The sequence below is a fragment of the Peromyscus maniculatus genome, chromosome 11, assembly GCF_049852395.1.
Source record: "Peromyscus maniculatus bairdii isolate BWxNUB_F1_BW_parent chromosome 11, HU_Pman_BW_mat_3.1, whole genome shotgun sequence".
NCBI lineage: Eukaryota > Metazoa > Chordata > Mammalia > Rodentia > Cricetidae > Peromyscus > Peromyscus maniculatus.
The window spans coordinates 104,208,856-104,233,356 of record NC_134862.1 but is presented as its reverse complement, the minus strand read 5'-3'; the positions used below and the strand labels follow the sequence as shown (position 1 = coordinate 104,233,356).

Sequence of the window (24,501 nt, the reverse complement as noted above, 5' to 3'; positions counted from 1 at the left end):
AATCAGTTTAAAAAATAGCTAGAAGTACGTTGTTCAAATTTTTTGTATGCCTTAATTCACCCCTTGTACTTGAATTAATTTATTAAGAGTATGGGAAGAAAAAAGTCATAACAAAAATGTAATATTTCTGAAGTTAAATTAAGGTGATATTTTCCCAACAGATAATTATTGATAACTTAATATTTGACACTAACTGGTAACTAAGTTAATTCTGCTAAGCCTTAAGGGAAGATAACTGAGTCTAGAAGTGAAATAAAAACATGTATCAGAAAATACATTCACAAAATGAAATAAAGTTTCTGTTTTTGAATTTTATTATTTTCCCCCCTTGGCCAAAGTGTTGATCCATTCTTGAATGCCAGAGAGGAGGATCATGGGCCGTTAGAGCTGGCTGGACAACTGATAGTGATAAGGGTGATGCAATTCATGAGTATGTTTTGGTGCAGGAGAGAATGATGAGGGGGCATGGGATGGATGAAATCTAAGCGCAGGTACTCTGCCTGGCTGAAATTTGAAACCATGTGTTGGAGTTTCCCCCACTGTTAAAGACTACCTATATTATATTAATATGTTTTGTGTGAATTAAACTACATACACATTGCTTTCAAAAAAAAAAAAAAAAAAAAGAGTAGAAGTATCCACAACTCCAGCTCCAGGGCATCCAACATCCTCTTCTGACCTCCAAAGGCACTGCATACATGTGATGCACACATATGCATTTTTAAGCACAAGAGTCATGATAAAATGAATAAATCTGAAAAAATTGTTCTTAAATCAGAGACATTATTCATAGATGCTAATTACAGTTATTTTAAAAGCTTATTATAAAAATACCCATTAAAGAAATCATTCCTCTTACTACTATTATTATTTTCCTTCTTTGATCACATCTATGAAGTATATTGGAGAGAAAGAAAAGATGCACTAGAAGTTCTTCTGTTAAAAGTAATGTTGCTGTGGTCTCATTCTCCAGACCAGTGCACAGACCCACCATGATTTTCATTTGCCAACCATATAAATAAAACTGATGAATCCAGTTTTCCCAGTGGAACATCTTTGATGTATGAATGCCACCTAGGATATTTCAAGAGGCAGTTCTCCATCATCTGCCAACAAAACTCAGACTGGACAAGTACTGAAGATATATGTATACATAAGTAACTGCATAGGAGGCTGACAAACCGTGGATACTTTGTGACAAATAGTAGGGTCTGCTTCAGTTTGTCTGGATTTTAAAATTATGACACATGCCATTAATAATGTTATCTAAGGTGTATGGTACATTGAATCATTCTTGTAGGTCATATCTTTTTACTCTGTGCTTCTGTCTTCTCAATTGTTAATAAATTTAATAATAATGACCATCACAGGGCATGATTGAGGGAAAATATCCTCAGGATATTTCACTTAGTGTGTCCAACTTTGAACAAGTGTCACTAAGTAATTAGTGATTCTTAAGAAAGAAAAGTGTATTTAAAACTAAGAGATTAAAAAAATCCTAGACTCTGAGGTCTGTGAATTGGAACACTCAGAAGAATGCTTTGGGGATAAATGAAGTAAACATGTTTTGGGGAGTCATCATGTGAAAATAGGAAGGAACTTGGATAGGAGTTCTTTTGGAAAGTAGTGTCTGATTAAGTTTCCTCAAAGTGGCAAAAATCTGTGAAATATTACAATTATGTATGCTCTCTAGAGTAAGTTACAGTCAGGTTAGAACCTCATAAACTAAGGAAAGTTTAGTTTACTTTACTTGGTTCCAAAATTCTGTTTCTTTCTCACAGGTAAATCATGTGAAACTCCTAAAGATCCTGAGAATGGCATAGTACATGTACACACAGACATTCGGGTTGGATCCAGTATTAATTATACTTGTAATCCAGGGTAAGTTGGCAACATCTCTGCATTCAAGACTTCTGGAACAGTAGTACTACCTTCTCAGCAGGTCTCAGGAAAGACATCTAATCTGTTACTTCCTAATTTGGTTTTTGGTTGTGTTTTGATATGTTTTGTGCTAGAGGTTGGTAAAAGAGCTAGGTAGATCTCTATGTGGTCAAGGATACAGCCAGCATTGGAGACACACACCTTTAATCTCAATACCATAGAAGACCTGGATGGCTGTACATACAGGCAGTGACGAGGCAGTCATGTGTTTGGGTTTACAACCAATGAGAAGACAGAACAGAAAGACTATATAAAGACAAACACACAGAAAGTAGGTCTCTTTCAGAAAGGTAGGACCACCGCAGGAGGAAGGGTAAGGTTTTAGCTCTGAGCTCGGACCTCTTGGCTTTCTTCTTTTTTTTTTTTGGTTTTTCGAGACAGGGTTTCTCTGTGTAGCTTTGCGCCTTTCCTGGAACTTGCCTTTGAGACCAGGCTGGCCTCGAACTCACAGAGATCTGCCTGCCTCTGCCTCCCGAGTGCTGGGATTAAAGGCGTGCGCCACCACCGCCCGGCGGCTTTCTTCTTTACATTGGTTCTGTGTTTCTTATTTAATAAGACGGCTGTTTACATCTACACTTTCCTCTACCCTGCCTTCTCATTCTCTACCCTATTTAACCCCTCCTCTTTCATTATTGCCCCTTCTTCCTTCACACCACCTTAGTTAAGATGCCATCAGCTTCAACATTCTTATTACTATAAGGTCTTTTTGTAAGCTTTGAAGTGTAGCTGGAGAATTTCTCTTCAGCTCCCATCAAGCCCCGCCAGTCCTGGAGCCCACTTATAAAATAAACATACAGAAGCTTATATTATTTAAACTGCTTGGCCATTGTTACATCTACATTGAAAAATAATCACAAAGATTACCTGTAGTAAATATACAAAGATAAAGTTATGAAACAAAACCACTACCAGTGGATCATCAAATTACAAAGGAAAAAAACAAGTGAGAAACAATGGAAACAAACTGGAAACCAATTAGAACACAAAATTAATATGTGCCATTCCTTACCTATAAATAATTTGCTTGAAAAGAAAATTAGTTATATTCTCTATTAAAAAAATCCCAGTGGCTGAATAAATACAACAATATGCAATGTCCTACAAAACACTTAAGATATAGCTTTAAAGCACATAATAGGAAAGCAAATGAAGGGAAATGATACTCCATGAAAATGTCAAGTGGAATAAATCTGGGTGATCATTAATTATTGGAGAAACTAAGTGGAAAACTATCACAATAGGCAATATCATGGATGTATAACTTTTTCTTGGATAAAGTAAAGAAACAGCTAGCTATTCACACAGGTAAAGAGGGCAATGACAGATCAAAGAAAAGATTCTATTCAAGTACAGCTTGATGAATCAATGTATTTATCAGTATTACTTGCAGGAGAATGATTGTCACAAAGGCAACTTCATCGCCAAAAAGTCCCACCCTTGGCATGGATAACTCAGGAAAAGCTACACTACTGAAGTATTCCACCTTCCAGTCCATATTCTGCCTCCTCTAAATCCTAGTAACCCTCATGACTGTATGTAGTTGGGGCAGGAGGGAATGGCACCAGTAATTTCAGGTGAGGGTCTTGTGACCCTTCCTTTTCCTTCCATAAATGCATGCTGACCTAGCTGTGAGCTATATTTTCTGTTTATTTCTGCAGGCCAAGTTCTCCTATAGATTACAACAATTAATTGTTGGTGATGGTCATGGTAAGCTCAGAGGAACTAGATGCACTCTAGGCATAGAATGGTAAATGGTTAATTGAGTAAAAGGATGGAACAATTAAAAATGCATATTCACATCAGAGCACATGAATTTGTAAAGCAAATATTAACAGAAATGAAGGATGAAATTGAAAGCAATACCATATTAGTACAGGACTTCAATACTCCCCTTTCAACAATAGATAGATCATTATTGGTTAAAATATTAAGGCAACTCCATGTAGTTAAAAGTGAAGTTTATTTTGTGGGGTAACTTACAAGTGAAGGGATAGGTTACAGGGTCTGGGAAAGGTGTACCTCAGACCTGCGGTGTTCTCTGGAAAACTCTGCTCGGTCTACCTCCAGCATCCAGGGTCCAGGAAGCAAGAGAGCCAGCACATCTGGATCCTGGGTCTTCAAGGGTCCTCTCTCGGCTCTGCCTTGTAGGCATGACAGTTATGGAAGCCTCAGTGGGGGTGGTCCTTCCAGATCAAAGCTGGAATGGCTACCCACTACATCTCCCCATTTTTGTCTAAATAAGAAGGTTCTAACCGAATACAAGACTATATACAATAGGAATGATTACCAAATATTGTCCAGGAGTAATAAGGGATAATGACCTAGATAAGATGGAACTACAACCAACATGAACAATATCAAACAAGAGACACATACTAAAATCCACAGAAGTATAGAGCATAGGTAAATGGCATGTTACAAAGATCATTCCAAAAGGTGTCCTATCCTAAAGAACCTGAATCTAACACTTAATATGTTCTAAGATTATATATATATACTAACTTGTAACTATAACTGCTAGTCTTCAATCCCATTAAAGACCTGAGAAGGAATATAATGATACCTGAGAAATGGAAGCTGGATGCAAGCAACTTTCGGGAATTTTGCAAGAGTAGAATGAGACAGCTAGCAGCCTGGACAGTCACCTAATATTTTTTAGCATTGTTGGTCCATTCAAATTGGCTACAGGCCTAGAGTATCTGACAGACCATTTTCAGAAGCAGGAATTCTGAAAGACCATCTTACCCTGTTTTGGCAAAGTTCAGAAGTCACTTTTCCTTGTGTCCCACTTGTCCAGAAGGACAGCATTTGTATTGTCAGCGGTCGAGGCAAGGGCAGTTCTTTGCCCAATAGGCCATTTTGTGCCAAGAAGACAAACTTCCAAATGGAAATGTCTTAGAAGCCCAACATTCTCTCAGGATCAAATTGGTGCAGCCAGGAGCAATTGTGTCTCACATCAACAGAATTCTAAGTTATTTAAATGCCATATTCTCTAGGTTCATGAACTGTCTGAAGATTACCTCTCCAGCCCACCTGTGTGTAGTGGGTAGCCATTCCAGCTTTTGGAACTTGCCCCACATGAGCACCAGATATTGGTGAAATTATTAAGGCCACTCCACGTAGTTAAAAGGAAGATTTTTTTTTTAATTTTATTTATTTTATTTTACAATACCATTCAGTTCTACATATCAGCCACGGGTTCCCCTATTCTCCCCCCTCCCACACCCTCCCCTTACCTCCAGCCCACCCCCCATTCCCACCTCCTCCAGGGCAAATCCTCTGCCAAGGACTGCGATCAACCTGGTAGACTCAGACCAGGCAGGTCCAGTCCCTTCCTCCCAGACTGAGCCAAGTGTCCCTGCATAAGCTCCAGGTTTCAAACAGCCAACTCATGCAATGAGCACAGGACTTGGTCCCACTGCCTAGTTGCCTCCCAAACTGATCAAGCCAATCAACTGTCTCACCTATTCAGAGGGCCTGATCCAGCTGGGGGCCCCTCAGCCTTTGGTTAATAGTTCATGTGTTTCCTCATTTGGCTATTTTTTTTTCAATAATTGAGTAAAACCAAAATTTATTATAAGCCACAGTCGTCCTAGAGACCTCCATGCTATATGTATAGCCTCCATGGTTCTGTGGGTTGTGGTCTGATTATTCTTTATTTTATATCTAGAATCCACTTATGAGTGAGTACATACCATGACTGTCTTTCTGGGTTTAGGTTACCTCACTCAGGATGATTTTGTCTAGTTCCATCCATTTGCCTGCAAATTTCATGCTTTCATCGTTAAAAGGAAGATTTATTTAGTGGGTAACTTACAAAAAAGGGATAGGTAGGTCGTGGGGTCTGTGGAAGGTGTATCGCAAGTCCAGCTGTGTTCTCTGGAGCTCTGCTCGGTCAACCTCCACCATCAAGAGTCCAGGAACAGAGAGAACGCTGGCCCATCCAGATCTTGGGTCTCCAGGTGCTTTCTTTGGCCTTACCTTGCAGGCAAGACAGTGCCAAAGTCTCAATGGGGGTTGGAACTTCCAGATCAAAGCTGGAATGGCTACCCAATCTTACCCATTACTCTAAGACTTGCTGCAGAACCTACAGTTAGTCTAACTGAGATTTAACTATCTGAGCTTTCTTACAGTACCCAACAGAGATATCATTACCCCCTAAACAGAAGGATGCAATTCTAAGAAAAGGACGCCCCTTCTCCCTAAGGTTTCATATTTCATATTTCATATAAGGTTATGTATGATGGTTATAAGGTTCAGGGTGGAAGAAAATATTAGACTCAGTATTCTCCTAAAAAAAGGAAAAGAAGAAATGGAATGGATAGGTATAAGATATTATGGTAGATTATTGTATATACTAGTAAACAAATTTAGTAAAAAAGCAGCCTTAGATAATTTGCACTGTTATGGATTCTTATATGTTGATACAAATGTAAACTTTTTATATTCCTGTTTAAGATAATTTGTATATTGATACAAATACAGAACTATATTTGTTATAATGTACATATATTTCTACTCTTATTTGAAATATTTGTATATTGATACAAAGGTAAATTTATATCTCATACTTTATGTATGTTTTACTTCTGTTTAGGATATTTTGTATATTGATATATATTTAAGATTATTGTCATATTGCATATCACACTATATATTCCTACCTCTGTTATAAATATCTTGTGTATTGTCACAATTTTGAAGACATTGTCCTTTCATTTTCATTTGCTTACAGACTATTTACCTTGTTTACATGAAGCCTTAGTCCTTAGGTTATTTAGGTAGATAAGACTTATAGATTTATAGTCACCTATGCTTGTCATCTCTATAGTTATGTTAGGTTATCCAGATTTACAGATATATAGGTCAGATGGACAGGTAATCTTTTTTTTTCAAACACTTCATAGACCTAGAGAATATGGCTTTTAAATAACTTAGAATTCTGATGATGTGAGACACAATTGCTCCTGGCTGCACCAATTTGATCCTGAGAGAATGTTGGGCTTCTAAGACATTTCCATTTGGAAGTTTGTCTTCTTGGCACAAAATGGCCTATTGGGCAAAGAACTGCCCTTGCCTCGACTGCTGACAGTACAAATGCAATGCTGTCCTTTCTGGACAAGCGGGACACAAGGAAAGCAACCACTCTACTCTGACAAGACAGGGTAAGATTTCAGAATTCCTGCTTCTGAAAATGGTCTGTCAGATACTCTAGGCCTGTAGCGAATTTGAATGCACCAACAATGCTGAGAAACATTAGGTGACTGTCCAGGCTGCTAGCTGTCTCGGTCTACTCTTGCAAGATTCCCGAAAGTTGTTTGCATCCATCTACCATTTCTCAGGTACCATTATATTCCTTCTCGGGTCTTTGATGGGATTGAAGACTAGCAGTTATAGTTACAACTTAGTATATATATATATTATCTTAGATAGAACATATTAAGTATTAGATTCAGGTTCTTTAGGATAGGTCACCTTTTGGAATGATCTTTGTTTTTTTTGTTTTTTTTTTTTTTGGTTTTTTTTTTTTTTTTTTGGTTTTTTCGAGACAGGGTTTCTCTGAGTAGCTTTGCGCCTTTCCTGGAACTCACTTGGTAGCCCAGGCTGGCCTCGAACTCACAGAGATCCACCTGCCTCTGCCTCCCGAGTGCTGGGACTAAAGGCGTGCGCCACCACCGCCCGGCTTTTGGAATGATCTTTGTAACATGCCATTTACCTATGCTCTATACTTCTGTGGATTTTAGTATGTGTTTCTTGCTCGATATTGTTTGCATTGGTTGTAGTTCCATCTTATCTAGGTCATTATCCCTCATTTTTCCTGGACAATATTTGATAACCATTCCTTTGTACATAGTCTTGTATTCGGTTAGAACCTTCTTAAGTAGACAAAAAGGGGAGATGTAGTGGGTAGCCATTCCAGCTTTGATCTGGAAGTTCCAACCCCCATTGAGACTTTGGCAACTGTCACGCCTACAAGGCAGGGCCAAGGGAAGCACCTGGAGACCTGAGATCTGGATGGGCCAGCCCTCTCTCTGTTCCTGGACCCTTGATGGTGGAGGTTGACCAAGCAGAACTCCAGAGAACACCGCTGGACTTGTGATACACCTTCCCCAGACCCCACGACTACCTAACCCCTTTTTGTATGTTACCCACTAAATAAATCTTCCTTTTAACTACGTGGAGTGGCCTTAATAATTTCACCAATACCTATGTATCTGTAAATCTGGATAACTTAACTAACATAACTATAGAGATGACATGCATAGGTGACTATAAATCTATAAGTCTTATCTACCTAAATAACCTAAGGACTAAGGCTTCATGTAAACAAGGTAAATAGTCTGTAAGCAAATGTACGGTAAAAGGACGATGACTTCAAAATTGTGACAATGCACAAAATATCTTTAAGAGAGGTAGGAATGATAGTGCTATTTGCAATATAACAATAAGCCTAAATATATATCAGTATACAAAATATCCTAAACACAAGTAGAACATACATATAATATGACAGATATAAATTTACCTTTGTATCAATATACAAATATTTCAAATAAGAGTAGAAATATATGTACATTATAACAAATATAGTTCTGTATTTGTATCAATATACAAATTATCTTAAACAGGAATATAAAAATAGTTTACATTTGTATTAACATATAATTATCCATAACAGTGCAGATTATCTAAGGCTGCTTTTTTTTTACTAAATTTGTTTACTAGTATATACAATAATCTACCATAATATCTTATACCTATCCATTCCCCTTTTTCTTTTCTTTCTTTTTTTTTGGGGGGGGGGGGAGACACTTTTTCTTTTCTTAAGGAGAATGCTGAGTCTAATATTTTCTTCCACCCCCAAACCTATAACCATCATCTATAACCCTGAGAAATATGAATATGAAACCTTTTGGAGAAAGGGTGTCATTTTCTTAGAATTGCTTCCTGCTGTTTAGGGAGTGATGGTATCTCTGTTGAGTACTGTGAGAAAGCTCAGATAGTTAAATCTCAGTTAGACTAACTGTAGGTTCTGCAGCAAGTCTTAGAGTAATGGGTAAGACTGTCTGAAATTCTGGCTAGAAGTATAGTATGATGATGAGTACCATGGCATCATCTGGACTGGGTAGAGTTGTTGTTGTTGTTGTTGTTGTTGGGGCCCCTTCTTCCTTCTGGAGACTTCTGAAATTGCTATTGGAAAAACTTATTTTTTACCATAAAAACTTGAACATTATTAATATATCAAAATGGAAAGTTTGGATTTAAAGATGACATGACATGTAAGAAAGGATTCTGAGACATCAAGAATAAGCATGGAGAGAATTAGAATCTTGAAGAATATGGTCCCTTTTATTGGATTCCTTCTGTCCCACACCAGAGGGCTCTTCTGATATGGGACTGAAGAATCTCTCAACCTTTTTTTTTTTTTCAGCAATATGCTTGGGTTTAGAGAAGGAGTGAGCCAATTCCATCTCCAAAGCCAGCTTGGTTTATCATTAAATTGGAACAACTTTTCTAGATTAAAAGAGATACAGATGTTAGACAGTGAGATTTTACCCTGTGTACATGGGTACCAATAGATTCAGATATTGGTTAAAATATTAAGGCAACTCTACATAGTTAAAAGGGAGGTTTATTTTGTGGGGTAACTTACAAGTGAAGAGAGGTTACAAGGTCTGGGAAAGGTGTAGTGCAGTCAGGAGGTGTTCTCTGGAAAACTCTGCTCGGTCTACCTCCAGCATCCAGGGTCCAAGAACCAAGAGAGCCAGCCCATTTGGATCCCGGGTCTTCAAGGGTCCTCTCTCGGCTCCACCTTGTAGGCGTGACAGTTACTGAAGCCTCAGTGGGGGTGGTCCTTCCAGATCAAAGCTGGAACGGCTACCCACTAAAGGTCATTCATCAAACTCAATAAAAAAGGAGCAGTTATGAATGTCCATAAAATAACAGAAGAAACGCACCTAGAGTTTTCCTGCCTGGCCCACAGTCAGGACAAATCTCTCTCACTCGCCAGTCCCACAGCCACTCAGACCCAACCAAGTAAACACAGAGACTTATATTGCTTACAAACTGTATGGCCGTGGCAGGCTTCTTGCTAACTGTTCTTATATATTAAATTAATCCATTTTTATACATCTATACCTTGCCACGTGGCTCATGGCTTACTGGCATCTTCACATGCGGCTTGTCATGGTGGCAGCTGGCAGTGTCTCTGACTCAGCCTTCCACTTCCCAGAATTCTTTTCGGCCAATCAGTGTTTTATTTACTAACCAAGCAGAGCAACACATTTGCCACACAGAACATCCCACAGCACTTCCCCCTTTTCCTTTTTTTTTTTTTTTTCCAAAAAGGAAGGTTTTAACCTTAACAAAGTAAAATTACATATAATTTGGGAATTTGGGCATAGCTTCTCTTACTACTTCTTGCTGGAGGGGGGGGCGCTGTATCTTATGGGGACACAAAGAAAATTTTAGGATTATGAAATAGTCCATGAGGCTGTATTGTCTGAGCCAGTTGCCTTGAATCCGATCTGGATGTTGGGTTATCTGGGCCATGGTGTCATCGGAGACCTTTCAGGGGGTCTTGGCAAATCAAACCTGATGTATCTTAATCTGGAACAAATCCATAGCCTCTTGCTTTCTGTGGAAACAAAAGCAGAGCCTCCTTTCCAAAGTAACACATCCTTATCTCCAATTTTTTTTTCTGATTTTAGAATAGTTTTTTTATTATTTTAAATTATATGTATGTATGGCTACATATGGATATGTGCATATGAATGCAGGTGGCCTTGGAGGCCAGAGGCATTGGATACCCTGGAGCTGGAGTTTCCCCTTAAAGTTTCTTTTCTTTTTTTTCTTCTTCTTTTTTTTTTTTTTTTAGTTCCAGCCATCTTTATTTATACATCAAAACAAGCATGCTTTTCCATAATAACAAACTTGTTTTTTCCATCCTCCATTAACCCCCAGCAAAAACAAATATGTCAAATATGTTTTTCCCAACTTTAATATCAAAACATCTTTAAACCCAAAAGAACAGTTATCATTTTGCTGGCTTAACCAAATATCGAGTTGGGTACATCCTGTCTTTACAAAACTAAAAGGTAATTGACATAGGCACACATTTTCAAGAACAACAATATCATTCAAAACATATTTACAGAAATAGGGGTGATCTGCCTCTGATCCTGTCAGCTCTGAATCAGAACAGCTCCCAGGCTCTTTCAGACAGCTGGCTTCCCCAGACAAGAAACCTGAGAAGCATCAGCTCCCAAAAATTTTAGGGGAAAATATTGGATAAAAATTGGGTTTCCAGGAATGATCACATCTGTTCCCTGCAAGATTGACAAAATGACACTAAATCCACCAAGAGAATCATCAATATCACGAGAGAGAAGAGAAAATGCAGGCCGCGTGGTCCCAGCAGTATCCTGCAGTATCCTGAAGTCCACTGGTCCTTGCCGAGTAAGACTGTCCCTGTGGGCTTTTACCTCATCTGGACCTGTTGGACAAGCACTCATATACTGGTCCAAAACTAGACCTCAGGGCTCCCAACAGAGAATCATTGGTCTGAGGGCATATAATCAACACAATATGGCAGGAATTTAACAAAGTTGGTCATATTGCTCCCACAGTCAAGAAGCAAGGGTAGATGAATGCTAACCCCCAGCTGCTTTCTCCTTTTTTCCTTTTTATTTATCCTTGGACCTTAGGCCATAGGATGGTGCCACCCAATTTCAGAGCTGGTCTCAGTTCAACTCTCTGGAAATGTCCTTACAGGTATGCCCCAAACTGTATCTCATAGGTGATTCCAAACTTGGTTAACTTGACAATGAAAATGAACCCTCACAGCCCCTGTTATCCAACATGACAGATTTCTACTCAACTGCCACTTGTATGTTCAAGAGATACTTTTGAGTCATATTACATTTGCCCTCATCGTTACTCCTTCCACATTAAAAGCCTTTCTTCTGAGTTCAGTGCCACCCTTTTTTTCTCCTACTGTCTTCTGGCCACAGCTGGGTTTCTTTTTTTTTTTTTTTTGAAAAAGAAAATATAACTTAAGATATTTGAAAAAAACAAGGTGAATACAGGTTCAAAAATAATTAAGATACATTTTCCTAAGGCTACCTAGAATTAGGCTTTAAAGAATTCTACCATTTCAAGTTTACCACTAGTTACTAGATACCAATTTACAAACAAGATATTCACTTTTTTTGTTCCTTTATCAAGAGAAAAATCTACCTTCAGACTATGAGGGTGGTGTTGGGGAGGGACTAGAAAACAAGATTCAAACAATCCCATGTAAATATCACATTTTTCAAATGGAAGAACTCCAAACTGCACTAGAAGTTCCAATCACTAAGACACTTTCCATTGAAATGATTTAAGTACAAATACATGGCACCAAGGTTTAGGCCTAATATAGGCCTGACAACCAAGTCCTTGTTTTCTGGAAGAAAGGCCTCAAAAGTCCCACTCAATTCCATATAACAATGCTTTAAAGATCAATTAGGTTTTCATTTCCTTAATATTTTTGTTTTTGACTTCTAATCTTAAAGACTAGATTAAAACTTAGCTCAATTCCCAGAAGGCATTGCTTCCCTTTGCTCTATGAAAGAGTCCACCAAGACTTCTTCCTCCAAACCATCTAGACCCCAGCCTCCAGCCTGTGCTTGTGATGCATCTTTCTCAACATCCTGAAAAGGTAATATAGGTAAAATATACTCATAAACATTAAAACTTATTGTTAGAAAGACGTAACTAGCTTTATAATTTAAGTTTTAAAACATAAATACTTGCAGCTTGATCTGCACTGACAATGATTGTGGGAGCCTAGAATTCAACATTTACAAATTCTCATTCACACACACTTTATCACACAACTTGTGTCTTGAGAGAATCTTCTGCTTTTTAAATCTTTGGCCTCCCAGTCAATCCCAAGTTCAACCAACTTTAACTAAAACTTCACTCAGAATTTCACCAAGCTTTTCACCCACACATTAATGCTTGTCGTATCTTTCATCAACTGTCAAAATCTGAAGCCTGTAAACCATGTGCAACATCTTAAGCCAGTAAAGCACCAAAATAAAAAAAAATTTAAAAACCCACCAAAAATCACTTTTCATAATGATTAACATAGAAGCACAAAATATCGACCATAAGTCAGGAAGCAACTACCTGGACAGATACAATGTCCACTGTTGAAAGAATTTTTCTTCAATTTAAATGTCTTTTCTCATCTCTAAAGAAACCTTAAAGTGCTAACTTTACTTATATAAAGCAAGCAAATTCTTCAAGTAATTTGCTACACCAATTTTTATCAGCCTAAACAAGGAACTAAAAATAGCAAGTGAAGTGAAAAGGGCAGAACACCCGACCGGTTCCATACAGGTAGACACCCCGGAGAACGTCACCTACCATCCCTCCTTTCTTCACTGCACTGCACAAGCTAACAGATTAAGTATCTATTTTCTTACATTAACTCCCTAGGATTTGCTAAGGTTTTTGCAAGTCACTAGGTAACACATACAGTCCTATGGAAATAATGCCACTTAAAAATCATGACACTAATTAAAGCAAGCTTGTGTGTGTCTACTGCCTTAAACTAAAAGTGAGGCATTGCTTACAAACTGACGAGCCGCCCTCCACCGGCCGGCTCACTACTCCTGCCCCTCGGCTGCTTTTTCAAGGAAGTATACATTAACCAGATGGCGATTGAGGTGCTTGCTGTAATCCTTTTCCTTTCTGAAAGACCGATCACAGAAAATACAAACAAACTCTCCCTCGGTTATTTTAACTGCCAACCCCTCCTTCCCACTTTTTGAACTTGCTCCTTGTGGCACTGGCCGAGCCCCATGCAGCCCAGAATCATCACTTCCCTCGGACATATTATCATTCAGGTCACTTCCATCATGGCAGTGGATTCCTTCATCTTCATCAATGTTCGGTGACTCGTTTTCAGCCAAAGTGATAGGAGACGAGGCCGTTACGGTTGGTGATGGGACCGGAGGCAATGGTGACGTCGATTCGGGTGCTGAGGCTTTCACAGGGACACTGTCTGGGTTCTGCTCAGTGTCCACTTCCATTTCACAAAGCCCAGCTGAACCAGTCTGACACTTAGCATGTAACGTTTCACCACCTGACCCATTTGAGTTTTGTTCTGAGGATAAGACACTGGTAGATTCCTTGGGAGCAGCAAGCGTAGCTAGACTCTTGCCAGCTTCCTCTGTTCCCACTTTCTTGATAGGGGCCATTTTATTTCCTTCCCCATCAGAGCCAATTTCTTGGTCCTTGGGTGTCTCATCTCTTCTTGAGTTTCTCTTTGGAAGATCCTGTGCGCGCCTGCTTCCCTTCAGAAGCTGGCTATCTCTAACAGGCACTAAGCCAACTTCAATAAGGACTTGCTCCTGCCGCACCACCTCACTCCGCATGCCCGACCTCTCCTTGGAACTCTCTTTTCGGGGAGACCTTTTGGTGACTGGTTTCACTTGAAGAGGTGGCTCCATGACAGCAGAAGGCTCCTTCTGAACAGATCCCATGTGAGGAGGCCCTGTCTGAGCAACCTCCACCTGAGCATGGTCCAAAGGACAAAGCAGCCTCTTCTGACAATGTCCCCGCTGAGACTCCATGGGAGGAGGTGGCCCCATCTGATCAGGCTCCATGGGAGGAGGCGGCTCCCTCTGAGCAGGCTCCATGGGTGGAGGAGGCTCCATGGGAGGAGGAGGCTCCATCCAATCAGGCTCCATGGGAGGAGGCTGTTCCATCTGAGTAAGCTCCATGGGAAGAGGCTGCTCCATCTTTGGAGGTTCCGTGGGAGGAGGCCGCTCCCTCTGAGCAGGCTCCAGGGGAGGAGGCAGCTCCCTCTGAGGAGGCCCCAGGGGAGAAGGCAGCTTCATCTGAGCAGGCCCAGTCTGTGCAATATCCATGGGAGAAGGAAGCCCCAGCTGAGTAGAGCCTGTAGGGGTGACCACCACCTGAGTGAGCGCAGGACCGGAATAGACCTCCTCCTGAGCCAGCTCCATGGAAGGAGGCTCTGCCGGAGCCGTCTCCTTCTGTGTCTCCTGAGCAGGTCTGCTGCCTTTCTTACTTGATTTACCTTTTTGAGGTTTCTTCTTTGCACCTTTTTTAATGGAAGTATTTTGCTTTTTATTGTCCCCCTTAGTCTCCTCCGTCTTGCGGTCATCCTTTGGCACCTCGGTACCATTTTTGGATTTGCTTTCCATCTTTTTTTTCTTTTTTGTCACTGGTTCCTCGTTCACAGGCTCATCTGACGGATGGGCTTCAGCATCCACCTTTCTTTTGTTCTTCTTGGCTTTACTGACTTTTTCTTTATTATTTCCTGTATGTACATCTCTGTGTTTCGTCTCTGCTGCCTTAGTCTCCGTCGCGGATTTCTGAGTTCTGGTAGTTACCTGGACCACTGAGGCATTGCCACAAGACTTCTTCTCTTTTGAAACATCCTTTTTCTCTAGATATTAGGATAGCTACACCAGCTTGTTTCTTAGGTCCATTTGCTTGGAAAGCCTTTTCCCAGCCCTTTACTCGGAGGTAGTATCTGTCTTTGAAGTTAAATTGTGTTTCTTGTATGCAAGAGATGGATGGATCCTGTTTTCTTATCCATTCTGTTAGCCTGCGTCTTTTTATAGGTGAGTTGAGACCATTGATATTGATGAATATTAATGACCAGTGATTGTTACTTCCTGTTATTTTCTGTGGTTGTGTTGTGTTGTCCTTCTTTGGGGTATATTGGTGTGGGATTATCTATTGCCTGAGTTTTCATGGATGTGTTTAGCTTCTTTGGGTTGAATTTTCCCTTCTAGTGCTTTCTGTAGGGCTGGGTTTGTGGACAGGTATTGATTAAATCTGGTTTTATCCTGGAATATTTTGTTTACTCCGCCTATGGTGATTGAGAGTTTTACTGGGTATAATAGTCTGGGTTGGCATCTGTGGTCTCTTAGTGTCTGCATGAGATTTGTCCATGATCTTCTAGCCTTCATAGTCTCTATTGAGTAGTCTGGTGTTATTCTGATGGGTTTACCTTTATATGTTACTTGGTCTTTTTCCTTTGCGGCTCTTAATATTTTTTCTTTGTTCTGTGTGTTTAGTGTTTTGATTATTATATGGCGAGGGGACTATTTTTTTGGATCCAGCCTATTCGGTGTTCTGTAAGCTTTTTGTATCTTCATATGTATTTCTTTCTTTAGGTTAGGAAAGTTTTCTTCTATGATTTTGTTGAATATATTTTCTGTGCCTTTGAGTTGGTATTCTTCTCCTTCTTCTATCCCTATTATTCTTAGGTTTGGTCTTTTCATGGTGTCCCAAATTTCCTGGACGTTTTGTGTTACGACTTTTTTGTCTTTAGTGTTTTCTTTGACTGACGAATCTATTTTCTCTATCGTGTCTTCAGTGTCAGAGATTCTCTGTTCCATCTCTTGCAATCGGTTGGTTATGCTTGTTTCTGTAGTTCCTGTTGTTTAGTCAGGATTTCTATTTCCAGCATTCCCTCAACATGTGTTTTCTTTATTGTCTCAAATTCATTTTTCAGATCTTGGAATGTTTCTTTCATCTGTTTAATTGCTTTTTCTTGGCTTGATTTGATTTCTTTCCATTTTTTGTTCGTTTTTTTCTTCCATTTCTTTAAGGGAGTTTTTTATTTCCTCTTTAATGGAGTTTTTCATTTCCTCTTTAAGGGAAGTTTTTATTTGCTCTTTAAGGGAGTTTTTCATTTCCTCTTTAAGGAAAGTTTTTATTTCCTCTTTAAGGTAGTTTTTCATTTCCTCTTTAAGGAAAATTTTATTTCCTCTTTGAGGGAATGTTTTATTTCTTCTTTAAGGGCCTCTATCATCTTCTTAAAGTCATTTTTAGGGTTGATTTCTTCTGTTTCTTCTGTCATGGTATGTTTAGGTCTTGCAGGTGTAGAATCACTAGGTTCTGATGTTGCCATATAGGTCTTTATGTTGTTGCCTGTATTTTTGCACTGGCGTCTTCTCATCTCTTCCTCTGTGTGGTGCAGGTGGTGTCTGTGTCTGAGAGTGCCTCTCTTGTTCTAATTTTTAGTCTTGGTTTAGTAGGGGTTCTTGGTTAAATTGGTGCTATTGGGCTGTTTCTTCAGGGGCAGCTGATTTCAGTCAGTGAATTATATACTTATGATTCTGGTGATCTGGTTTGGTGGCTGGGTAGCGCCTTCTTCTGTGTTCCCAGGTCCACGTTTTGTTCATTTGTCAACTCCTCAGCTGATCTTGTTTCTTCAGACTTCAAACTGTAGGCATCTGAATCCTCTCCCAGATGGGTTTCAGCTGAGCAGGGTAGTCTCACCAACACCTCCAAGTTGTTGGGTTTCACAGGATCAGCAGTTGGGCCCTGGGTTGTCCTCAGACGGAGTGTTCAGATTCGCTCAGGCTCCGACCCACGGAGACAGCCTCCTCCACAGGCATTGGGGCCAGGGGCGTCCCCGCTCCAAGCTGTGTCTGCCCATCTCCGTCCCCGGGCCTGTCCACCTCCGAGGTCCGCCGCCACAGGCTTACCTGCGTCCACTTGTCTCTGCTGCCGGGCCTGTACGTCCCCATCAGCCACTGCTGGGTCCGTCCACCTCCTGCTATTAATTCTTAATGGTTGGGGTCCTGTCGATCCAAACTATCTCTCTACTGAACTCATCAGCACCTTTCTTCTCCTCCTAGCCACTAGCTTGTGAAGTACCGCTCGCCGCCATCTTCCCCACACCAGTTTCGAATGCCCTTATATCCAAATTTTAAAGTCAAGGAATCTTTAAAATATACATATTGGTTTAACTCAACATCTTTTATGATCAAATGTTTTTCTGCAGTTAAAAATCCCAAAGACAACACAATCCAGATTCTCTATGTAATATTCATCTTTACGTGGCTTATTTTTTATATTAATTTTACTGTCTCTTTAGAGACTTTATTTTTTAAAACTATGTATTTGTTTATATAACTGCATATATCACCTTTTTTTGTCTCTTTCAAGCCTACGTATATTTTACACACATTGTAAACTATTACATCTGAATCTGTCTTATTGTGAATCTATTGCTTTAAACTGCAGCATTTGTAAGACTGAAACGGCGCTATGGCTGCTGGCTCTGCCCACCTCAGCTTCCCAACATGGCGGTGGTACATTTACCGACAGCTCTGGGAGCTATCGTGGGTCTATGATTTTATCCAAGCAGCATGTAGCCCAGAAACCTCTTTTTTTGTTTTGAAATAGGAAAGGCTAAATCCACCATGTAGCTTAATGTGCCACTTGCAGAGGCCTCATTCCCGCCATACTGCAGATCGAGTGTGTACGCTAGGAACCCACCAGTAGCTCAAACCGGCAGGCAGCCGCTCATTTGAGAGAGAAAATTAGGAAGCTGTTTTTAGCTCCATTTTAAAATTTTTTCTCATGTTTTAGGTGGAAACTCTTGCCAACTCGTTGGGTGCCATTTGTAGCTAGAGTTTTTCTGACTGGCCCACAGTCAGGACAAGTCTCTCTCACTCGCCAGTCCCACAGCCGCTCAGAACCAACCAAGTAAACACAGAGACTTATATTGCTTACAAACTGTATGGCCATGGCAGGCTTCTTGCTAACTGTTCTGATATCTTAAATTAACCCATTTCTATAAATCTATACCTTGCCACGTGGCTCGTGGCTTACTGGCATCTTCACATGCAGCTTGTCATGGTGGCAGCTGGCAGTGACTCCTTCCGTCTTCCTGTTCTTTCTTTTCTCCTCTCTGTTAGTCCCGCCTATACTTCCTGCCTAGCCACTGGCCAATCAGTGTTTTATTTATTGACCAGTCAGAGTAATTTGACATACAGACCATCCCACAACAAAGAAACTATATTCTTCTCAAGTGTACATAGAACATTTTATAAAACATGTAAAAATATTAGACCACTGCCATGAGTACACTGTGTTAGAAAAAGATTAATTTGTTTCTGTCTCTTCATAATATCAGAACTTATTGAGTAACAATAAATTCACTAGGTATTTATCATGGTTTCAATGGCAATAGTTTAACAGATAGTACTTTTTTTTTTTTTTTTGGTGACTCTGGCTGAGGCAAATATAAAGTTTTTTGTTAAAACATTCTTAATTACCAATATTAACTTTCAGGTTATGCATTACACACATACCACTCTCTGTGTATGTGTTAGGGATACTATTGCTGTGATGAAATACCCTGACCAAACCAACTTGGGGAGGAAAGGGTTTATATGATTTATACTTCCAAATCACTGTTCATGTTGAAGGAAGTCAGGACAGGAACTCAGAAGAGGCAGGAACCTGGAGGTAGGAGCTGATTCGGAGGCCATGGAAGAGTGCTGCTTATGGCTTCCTTACAGTTTCAGAGGTTAGTCCTTTATCATCATGGTGGGGAGCATGGCTTGGAGCAGTAAGTGGGAGCTGCATCCTAATCGCTAGATAGACAGACAGACAGATAGACAGTGATAGGCTGGGCCTGGTGGGGGCTTTTGAAAACTCAAAGCCCACCCCGAGTAACATGTTTCCTCCAATTAGACCACATCTCCTAATCCTTTTAATCCTTCTCAAGTCGTGCCAGTCCCTGATGGCTAAGCATTCAAATATATGAAACTTTGGGTCCATTCTTTGTCAAACAACCATAGTGTCTGTGTCTGTGTGTGTGTGTGTGTGAGAGAGAGAGAGAGAGAGAGAGAGAGAGAGAGAGAGAGAGAGAGACAGAGAGAGAGACAGAGAGAGACAGAGAGAGAGAGACAGAGAGAGAGACAGAGAGAGACAGAGAGAGAGACAGAGAGGGAGGAGGAGAGGGAGGGAGGAGGAAAGAGAGAGGGAGGGAGGGGGAGAGAGAGAGAGAGAGAGAGAGAGAGAGAGAGAGAGAGAGAGAGAGAAGAGAAAGAGAGAAAGAAAGAGAGAGAAACCACAAAGAGTTAGAGAAGAGTTTCAGAGAAACCAAAGCTAGGAAACCAGATGGCACAGTCTTTGCATTGATAATGAATCCTGAATCTAACTGTGAGAAAGAAGCTGAAGAAGCTGTGATGACTCTGAGTTGGCATTGCAGATACATGTTTGAGAGCAAAGCTATATAGTTGAATGTAGCTGAAGAGGCAAAAGATAAATACTTAGATAAATTCCAATTACTTACCACAACCTTCCAACAAAGGAAACCTTAGGACCTGTGGGCTTCACCGCTGGATTCTAATTTGTGTTACAAGGCCAATATTATGCTAATACCAAACCAGCCTTGACAACAGAAGAAAATTGCTGGCCAGTATCCTTAATAAACATGTTATAAACATTCATTCTTTACAAATTACTATCAGACAGAATTCACAAGTGCATACACTGGGGTGAGTGGGATGAATCTCCAGCATCCATGTAAAATGGATGCCTGTAATCTCAGCACTAGGAGAATGAGAGAAAGACAGATCCTAAGGGCTTGCTGGCCAGCCAGCCTAGCCAAACGAGTGAGTTTTCAGCTCAGTGAGAGATTTTTCTCAAGACAATGATTGAGAGTGATAGAGGAAGATGCCTGGTATCCTGCTCTGAGCTCCTCTTGTACACACATATGAGCACATTATCACACAGACCCCATGTATGCTCATACAACATACACACTGTCATACATCATGATTAAGTGGGATTTATCCCTGAAATGCAAGTTTCACTTGACAGTGTACAAAGAAAATGTGATATATCACACTGACAGAATGAGGTGTAAAAGCATAGTCATTGCTAGAAGAAGAAAAGACTTGAAAAACAATTCAAATTTTCCATCACTAGAAAAGTTCTCTAAAAATTAGTCATAGAAGTATTATAGTTTCATGTCATATATTTTCCACACATGACAAGCCTACAACTAACATTGTATTCAGTGGAGAAAGGCAGTCTTTTCTATAAGATTAGGAGCACAAAGGCATTTTCATCATTCTTAAATGAAAATGTGCCCTGTCCTGTCTCTGTACAACTACCTACTTCTCTATGGATCTCCCTGATTTTGGACATATTCAAATGTCCAACAATAGGTAAATGGTTAGATGAATGATGGTGCATCCATGTGATGGACTCTATAACAAAAAGGACTGCTTGATAAATCTCCAGGATTGTGCAGAGTAGAAAGCTAATTGTATATGGTTACATTCTATATGAATCTTTATATAATTTTTTAAAAATTATGTAATTATAGAAATGATTACCAGCAATAAGAATGTGCAAGAAAAATCAGGAATGGGAAGACACAAAGGGAATGTCACAGTAAATAGAGAGAACAAGAGATCTTGTGTCTATTTTAGTTCTTGCTGTGGTAGAAAATACATAAGCCTACATGTAAAATTGTGTCAAAGTCTCTTTCACACTGGTTGGTGGTGGCACATGACTTTTGTCCCAGCATTTGGATGTCAAGGCCAGCCTGGACTACAGAATGAGTTCCAGGAAAGCCAGAAACAAAAAAAACATAGAAAAACCCTGTCTTGAAAAACCAAAAGGACAAAAAAGAAAAAAGAAAAAAGAAGAAGAAGGTATGTGGGGGGGACCAGAAAAGGTCTCTTTCCCATAGGAAAATGAGCAAGTGGCATTTAAATGTAAACATAAAACACAGCCCTTTACAGTTGTACTTCCCAAAATGACATGTTTATGTATAAAACAAAGTAGGTATAAGAGTTAAGTTACTGTGAAATAATTGTCATGAATTGTTTTAATTTTATGACATACTAGACAATTTGTAGCATATTAATTTAGTATTGCTGACTTTAATCGAGTATAAAAAAATTGTTTGACTTTGGTCAGATTTGAGTCCCTTGATTCTAGGTTAATGAATCTGCTGATCGGGTGTTCTGTTATCTAGGCATTCACATTAATGCTTTCACAGTATAACTTAATTCATTCATATTAGTATAATACACACATACACATGACATTTACTTTGCCCTCAAGAAGCTTGTAATATCTTTAAAAATAAGACTTAGAGGAAACAACTATAATTTACTATAGATTGTATGATAAGATAATAAAAAGAAAAATCTCATTTAGTTGGGAAGCATAAAGATGAAAATCAAGAAGTCCAAAGAGGAATGTAAGATTTGAGAACTCATGGTCTTTGACAAGAAAAAAAATGTCCTAAAGCTTCCAGGGTAGTAATCTCTGGGAAGCAGCAATTTAAGTAGGCAATTACTTATGGATTAATTAACATTCTTTATTCTGTGTGTAGATACCGCCTCATTGGTTCCTCCTCTGCTGTATGTGTAATCTCAGATCAAAATGTTGCTTGGGATAACGAGACACCTATTTGTCAGAGTAAGTAGAAATTTTTATTTCTATTACCTTGACTCATGTACTTCATATTTTCTCTGGAATTATATGTATATTTTTGGAGGGCTGAGATTGAACCCAGGGCCTCATGCCTTTTAGGAAGCTGTAAACATAAAGCCCTATAAGGGATTTTTTAAATCTTTATTAAAATCGCTTTTGTATAATCTGTTCTTCAAGTAAATGAAGATGTTCTAGCTGGTGTCAACTTGACATGAGCCAGAGTCATTTGAGAATAAAGGACTTTCAATTGAGAAATTGCTTCTATCAGATCTGGCTATAGGTAAGCCTGTATGGCATTTTCTTAATTATGTGGGTGGGCTTAGCCCATTGTGGGAAGTGTCAGGCCTGGGCTGATGGTCCTGGGTTCTATAAAAAAGCCAGCTGAGGAAGCCATGAGGAACATAACCAGCACCCCTCCATGGCCTCTGCATCAGCTCCCGCCTTCTGGTTCCTTCCCAAACTGAGTTACTGCCTTGGTTTCTCTCACTAGACTATGTTTCCGGATATGTAAGCCAAATAAACTCTCCTCCCCAAGTTGCTTTTGGTCATGATTTTTCATCACAGTAATAGGAACTCTAAGACAGAAGACAACTGCAACTTCCTTTAAGTTCTCCTTTGTCCTGGGATGTTCCTTTTCTTTTCTTTCTTTCTTTTTTTTTTTTTTTTTTTTTTTTTTTGATATTTGCCTTCTTGAGTCTGGCTTATTTCCTTTAACAAGATGATGCCCAGTTCCATCTATCTTCCTGAAAATGAAACTATATTCCCCATGAATGAATAAAACTCAAATGTGAATATATAAACTGAAGAAAGTGCCGAAAGCATGAAAATAGTAAGAGGACCATGGCTAGGGGGAGCACTAGAGAGAGTAATAACATAAATTAAATAATATCTTAGGGCCTGGTACTAGCCGAATTTTCAGACTTCTAGTGGTGGTTTTGGTTGTGTCTCCTATGGATAAGTGGAACTACTTGATAGCTTTCTCATACCAGGAGTAGAAATTAGTCATCCTTGAAGGAAATTCTTGTTCTGCTTTCCCCCAGCTTCTTTATTGTGCTTGTTCCAGATATCTGACTCATACAACCACCCCCTGGTGACCACTTTTCTATGGAACAGCTAGATAAAAGATACTGAATGGCTCCTAACCCCCACATCTTACAGTAGTTTCACTCACATGCATATCCTCTTAGAATTCGTGCCTACTTTGACTGAGCACGCTAGTTAGTGGAAACTTGGCCTGACCAACACTGGGATTCCAATAGAGATTTGTCCCTTAGGTCACTCTGGGGCCTTCTCCTCACACTGACTGGCCTCTGTTTTACTTCATGTGTTTCATGTACCCTCAGAGCATACAGAAAATAAAAATATTTTTGTCTTGTTTCTGTAATCAATTGAATACTGTAATCGTTGAATACTGTAAATTGAAATATACCCTATTGAGCAGTGGTGGTACATGCCTTTAATCCTAGCACTTGGGAGGCAGAGCCAGGCTAGGATCTCTGTGAGTTCGAGGCCAGCCTGGGCTACAGAGTGAGTTCCAGGAAAGGCGCAAAGCTACACAGAGAAGAAACCTTGTCTCGAAAAAAACAAACAAAAGAAAAGTTCAGCAAAAAAGAAAAAATGTATATATACCCATACACCGCTCTTTTAGAATAGATCCCTCCTTACTGTGGCTCTATCAATTTTATATAAAACTATCATCCTTCAGCCTGAAAAACTTTTTTTTTTTATTTTGTAGATCTGGAACTTTATTGTTGAAACACTTTCCCCTTGTGGTTCCTTTTAGTTAGTGTCTCTTTCATGGCTGCTATTATGCTGGTGGAATTTGATTTTATAACTTTGGTGTATCTAGATGAAGAATTGGTTGAATTTTATGGCTTCGTGAATCCCATATCTTTCATCAGCTTTCTTTAGTGCATGGTTTCATCCCTCTATTCTTTCTGTGTAATGCTGCCAAAGTACACGTCATTCTTCTATACCATAGGCACTGCTACCACCACTGCTTCTTTAAAAACCACCCAGGAAACAGATTACTGGAGATCATTTATTCAAGTCTGAGTTGTGGAAAAATAGGTAGCAAGTTGTGCTCTTGTCCACACAGTAAACACAACTCTCACCTCAAAGGAGAAAAGAGATAGTTTACTCTGGAGCCAAACATGAATGGCCAAGACCAGAGAACACAGATTTAGGTTACCCCAAATTCCATGATCCAAGATGGCAACATTTGATGTCAATGCAAAAACTACAGCTCTTATCTGAAAAGGAATAAGAGATCCT

The 24,501-nt window shown here is 39.6% G+C and overlaps 1 protein-coding gene and 1 pseudogene across 2 annotated transcripts in view; one reads left to right on the top strand and one right to left on the bottom strand.

The window, feature by feature from the left end:
• The window catches only part of LOC121821426 (complement component receptor 1-like protein), a 64,418-nt gene that overhangs the window by 9,558 nt on the left and 30,359 nt on the right, over nt 1-24,501 (top strand). For both annotated transcript variants that reach the window (XM_076548307.1, XM_076548308.1), the window contains exons 2-3: nt 1,782-1,881; nt 22,127-22,212. In XM_076548307.1, coding sequence (XP_076404422.1) covers nt 1,782-1,881; nt 22,127-22,212 — 186 coding nt within the window. The remainder of the gene's footprint in view (nt 1-1,781; nt 1,882-22,126; nt 22,213-24,501) is intronic.
• On the bottom strand, nt 13,530-15,413 carry LOC143267876 (RE1-silencing transcription factor pseudogene; annotated as a pseudogene).